Source organism: Gymnoscopelus braueri, assembly GCF_963280865.1.
Source record: "Gymnoscopelus braueri genome assembly, contig: SCAFFOLD_145, whole genome shotgun sequence".
Taxonomy (NCBI): Eukaryota; Metazoa; Chordata; class Actinopteri; order Myctophiformes; family Myctophidae; genus Gymnoscopelus; species Gymnoscopelus braueri.
This window is the reverse complement of record NW_027660738.1, coordinates 89,469-94,527: the sequence shown is the minus strand read 5'-3', so window position 1 is coordinate 94,527 and position 5,059 is coordinate 89,469. Positions and strand designations below refer to the sequence as shown.

The 5,059-nt window shown below is 40.2% G+C and overlaps 1 protein-coding gene and 1 long non-coding RNA gene across 2 annotated transcripts; both read left to right on the top strand.

The window, feature by feature from the left end:
• Nucleotides 1-483: 483 nt before the first annotated feature.
• On the top strand, nt 484-2,350 carry LOC308081242 (NACHT, LRR and PYD domains-containing protein 1-like; the record flags this gene model as incomplete). Its single annotated transcript, XM_080457624.1, has 5 exons — nt 484-525; nt 720-769; nt 1,284-1,498; nt 1,842-2,088; nt 2,347-2,350. Exons 1-5 carry the CDS (start codon nt 505-507, stop codon nt 2,348-2,350), a joined length of 537 nt encoding a protein of 178 aa, XP_080313750.1. The 5' UTR covers nt 484-504.
• A 4-nt stretch (nt 2,351-2,354) lies between these two features.
• On the top strand, nt 2,355-4,552 carry LOC308081241. The gene is made up of 3 exons (XR_013932817.1): nt 2,355-2,463; nt 3,545-3,692; nt 4,512-4,552. It is a non-coding gene; the product is annotated as an uncharacterized lncRNA (long non-coding RNA).
• The last annotated feature ends 507 nt before the right edge of the window (nt 4,553-5,059 follow it).

Sequence of the window (5,059 nt, the reverse complement as noted above, 5' to 3'; positions counted from 1 at the left end):
ATTACGGCCGAACGGCTATCAACTATCAAAATTGGATATTGGATAAGTTTATCGCATGGGTCCATAGATCATATGTACTGATTTTTGTGAGATTTGGACAAAATCTGTAGGAGGAGGAGCTAAAAGTGTGTTTTGAAGAAAATAAAAAATGGCGGAAAATATATCCAGACGGAAATGGGCGTGGCCTATATGGGGAGTTGCGTCATAACCCAAGAAATCCAGCGGTAAAGATGTTTTTATTTTACGATCTACACTTCAAGAGTTATAGGCCAAAAGGTGAAGTGGGCTGTTATAGCGCCACCATGTGGCTGACTGGTGTGATTCTTTTTTAAATAATTTTTCAATAAACTATTAACCTCCCCTCCAAGTCTTGTAACTGTAGCCCTTACAGTTTCCTAAAAAAAAATACTTGAATGGGAGTTTTTTCATTTTCCCATTAAAGTGGGACTTTTTGCGTTTTATATTTTTCCTCCAGGTGTTGGCTCAAGTCAGCCACATGTGTCGATGTCATCAGAGACATTGCAGGTTGGTAACGTACGTGTGTTTGTACGTTTGTGTGTGTGTGTGGGGGTGGGTGTGGGTGTGGGTGAATAGACTCTCTGATGAGGTTGATCATTCCAACATGGACATTGTGAGTAAAACCAGCTCCATACAGAATAATCACACAGACTGAACATCAGGAAAGTCACTGATAGTTTGTTTCCTGCTTTGTCTTTCAGACCAGTTTTTCCCCCATCGTGCACACGGTACACAGAACCAATGAATACAGGTAGGTCATCCTCAACAGCTTCCTCTATAGACGAATCCACAGACCCGCTGCATAGCTGCGGTGTCGCGGTGTGGACACCGCAGCTAAGGCTGCCTACAGGCACTACAGGCAGCACGTCTGTGGATTCGTCTATAGAAGTAGAAGTTGTCTTTGAGAACATCAGGTGATCAATCACCACAGGTCTTCCTGTTTCCACTAACATGTTGTTTCTATTCAACCAACCACTGTGATTGTACGTGAACTGGATGCATCATGTGGCATCATGACACCTAATGAAGTCAATAGATGATCAATCAATCAATGTTTTGGGGTGCCGGTTGTCAAGTGGTTAAGGGTGTCCCGGGTTTGATTCCCAAGCCTGACGGCAGATTTGCTGCATGTCATTCATTCCCTGACTCCCTGTTTCATGCTTCTCTCCACTGTACTAACTAAATAAAGGCAGATAAGCCCCCACAATATCTTATATTATATATACATAATATGTATACAAATAAATGCTTGTTTTGTGTCACAGGTTCAAGTTACCCGAGACAGGGCTGTTCCAGTGCAGAAAGACAGGGTTGGCGTTTAAAACGTCAGGGGAAGGAGAAGTCCTCTACAGGACTGTTCAGTGGGATGAGGAACAGCTCCAGTCAAAAGGAGGGACTCCTGCAGGTCCTCTGTTTGACATCCAGTGTCCTCAGCAGTCTGTCTGCCAGCTACACCTGCCACACTGTGAGGTCACAGCCGGTGAGTTACACAGTGTAAAAGACAATAATATGTTGGAAACCAACGTGGGATGTTGTATATTATGGTTTAGGCATGGTGTTGAAGAAGCAATTGTGTTATTTTCTTTCTTTCTTTCTTTTTTTGAGGTTTACCGTGAAATGGAATCTATTTTTAAAGCAGAACGTTGCTGATATTTAAACTAAATGTAGGATGTGAAAATCAGATACAACACTTAATGACTTCTGTGTCCTGAGAATGAACATTGCAGCCACGTTAGACCCAGTACACATTGTTTTGGGTTTGATTTTCAGAATGATATGATTCATGGTAAATAATCTGATAAATGTCTAAAAACCTTTCACAGATGATGACCTTTCTGTGGCCCACATCACAGATGAGGGGGTGAACTTCTTAAAACCACTGAAAGTGACCAAGACTCACGTGGTTGTAAATGTGACCCACCTGTCATTGTTTGGGCTGGTTTACAAACTACTTTACCCTAACCCTAAACCAACCCGTGGTCAAGTTCTGCTGTTCCTTCCACAACCAAGCTGCATACTTGAGATGAAAGTATTACTGCTGCCAAGCAATGTGGATATTGAACAGGTAATGTATGTTCTGTTAAGTAACGAGCATCTTAGAGGCTTTAAATCTATTTAAACGTATGTACTAAAACATGAAATAGATTCAGATTGTGAAAAGACAACCAGAGGATAGTAATTCAAGACCAAAGTTTATATTGTAGTCTAAGGACAAAATTACCCAGATATTAATGGCAACAAAGCCTGTGTACATAGCCTGTAAAATCTGTCAATGTACCAGACATTATGAGTGAACCAGCTGGTCAAGGTGTCTTGTTGTCATTGTAGGTGATAGAAAAGTCTTACAACAAAGAAGATAAATACATCAACACTCCGACAGAGTGTTTTTTCACTCCAGGGGAAGTCTACAGTCTGCACTGTCCTCCACATGATGTACAACCTAAGGTATCACACACTAAACCCACTGTATAACCTGGTGTTATACAGCAGTTACAGTTACAATACTATTTACTCAATCAATGTAATTAACCCAATATCTCATTATTTTACTGGGATTCTCTGCTTGCATATACAACGAAAAAACAAAAATACTACACTTGCTTTTCTTTTTTAAGACTTTGCCTTTGTGGCCCTAGGGTTAGGGTCAGTTAGGGCTAACCCTTTTACCATGTTATGGTAAAATTACAATCTGAGTTTAGCATTTCCACCCATTTCCGCCTGACAAGATTTTCTGACATTTTACATTTTTGTCAATACACACTTTTTTCTACTGCTCAAACAGATTTTGTCCAAAACTCACACAAACGCTACATATTTGTGGTCACTTGATCAAGTATGTATAAGTCCGATTTTTCAGATTCCATTCCGATTGGCTATGATTGGTATTCAAAGTGTGCGGAAGTGACTCATTTTTCACAAAATGCCACAAACGCAGCGTCCAATTGCCATGTAACTTTGCACGTACACTCCCAGTAGGCCAAGCAAAAACCACCTCCCCAATTATTCAAATTGGCCTCATGGTGGTTCTAGAACAGCCCACTTCATGTAAAGTTGTCTTAAGACACTTTACATGTAGAGCAGAGACCCCATATTGTTTAATCCCCAGCAAGACATTTATGCAAAGGTGGCAACAAAAAACTCCCCCTTAACTGGAAGAAACGTTGAAAAATGTTTAATTGGCATCAATCCAAAATGGACGCCAATTATTGTCAAAAAGTCATAAAATGATGGCAACATAATTTTTTTCTTCACAGACCATTTCTATGAAGTCACCAGAACAACATACTAAAAGTCCTAAGAAATCCTAGTTGCGGCAATTATGTTTAATTGATTAAAATTATTTAGTAAATTATTGTCAAAAAGCCATATAAAATGATGGTGAGGCCAATTTTCATTAGTCTGAGATTTCAAGTGACTTCCAAATACATTTTGAGGTGAGGAATGCTGCTGTTGCTGCTGCTGCTGAGGCTAGCACTACTACAGTAATACATCGATGTAATAGTAAAACAGTTCTATGTGTCTTCAGGCTTCGCATCCTTACCATTTGAACTATGGACCAAATTACCCTCCAACATTCATGGTGAAGATGGATCTCAATACAGAAGTCGTCTCATTGGAGGTGCAAGCACCTGAGAAGAACAAAGTGTGGACGCATAGCAACCTGAGTGTTAAAGGTACAGTTGTTCGTTCATTATGAATTATGGGGAACATTTCATTGCTGTTTACATTCACACCTTTAATCCGGGTTTCTCCTGTGCAGACCCATAGTCCACTATTCATTGCATTAGAACACCTGGAGCTCCCCTTCTGTATGCAGGAGGCAGGCATTGTTACCATTATTACATACCATACTTTACTACAGACACTACTCCTAAACGATGTATAACCCAAACATAGCTTCATTATATGTCACTTGTCTGCTTTTACTGCACTGGCATGCACTATGTCCTATACACAACTAAACCTTTAGACATGGTAAAAAAAAAGGAACATGATGATTTTGTTTAAAAGCTATGATTGTTTTATCTTTGGACCAAAGATATCTTTGGACCAGAGATATGGCTAATATATAAAAAATAAAGCATAGGCCAATGCCTAGTGAGAACGATACCCCCACCCGGTTAGAAAGAAAGACACAGACAGACAAACAGACAGACAGATTATGTGTTCTCTGACTTCCCACTCAGCTCAACACACTCTCGGGTCCTCTGAGACACAGGCCAAGTTTGAGGTAGATTGGTTCTACGGTTCTTGAGTAATGCTGGGGGAAAGTTACACACGGAGGTTTTTGCATTCATAGATCGATTATTTACATTATTAAACTAAATAGTCACAATTATAATTCTGTTCATAATTGTTTATTCAGCTGCTACTTTGATGACTAACATAATGTAATATGATTAGAAGATATTTATTCAGATTAATATTTAAATATAATATTAATCATGTGTGTAAACCCTGCAGTAAAGGCTTTCACTTCATGTCATCCACAGGACCAACCAAACCAACGAGAATGAACCCCATCAGCCATTCTGTTTCAGGTACACACCCATTATCTTCATATATGTGTTTTTCTTTCTTTCAACTTAACAATCTTAAGATTTACAGTATGTTATCCTTTGATTTGCATGAAGTCAAACAGAATTTCTTGATGGAAAATCGGGAGGCTTTAGTCAGTAAAGTGAAGACCGTGGGTCCCATCCTTGATTACCTGCAAAGTAAGGACTTCCATCCTGAAATGGCCGCCAACGTCCAAGCTGAGACCACACTCCAACAAAGCATGAGGACGATCCTTGACAGTGTGACCACCGCTGAAGCAGCAGAGATCTTGTACAAAGCTCTTGATATAAATGAGAAGCTGGTCATGAAGGAGTTACTGGGTCAGGAATAATACCAGGGGCGGATCTACGGTGGGTGGACCTGCATGGACCGGGCCCTCGCACCTCTGTCCACGTTAGGGGCAAATATCGACCAATCAGAACAGGGAGCAGAGCTAAGTAACTTTAATGAAGGACAAGGATTTTTGTCCGAGTCCAGTGAG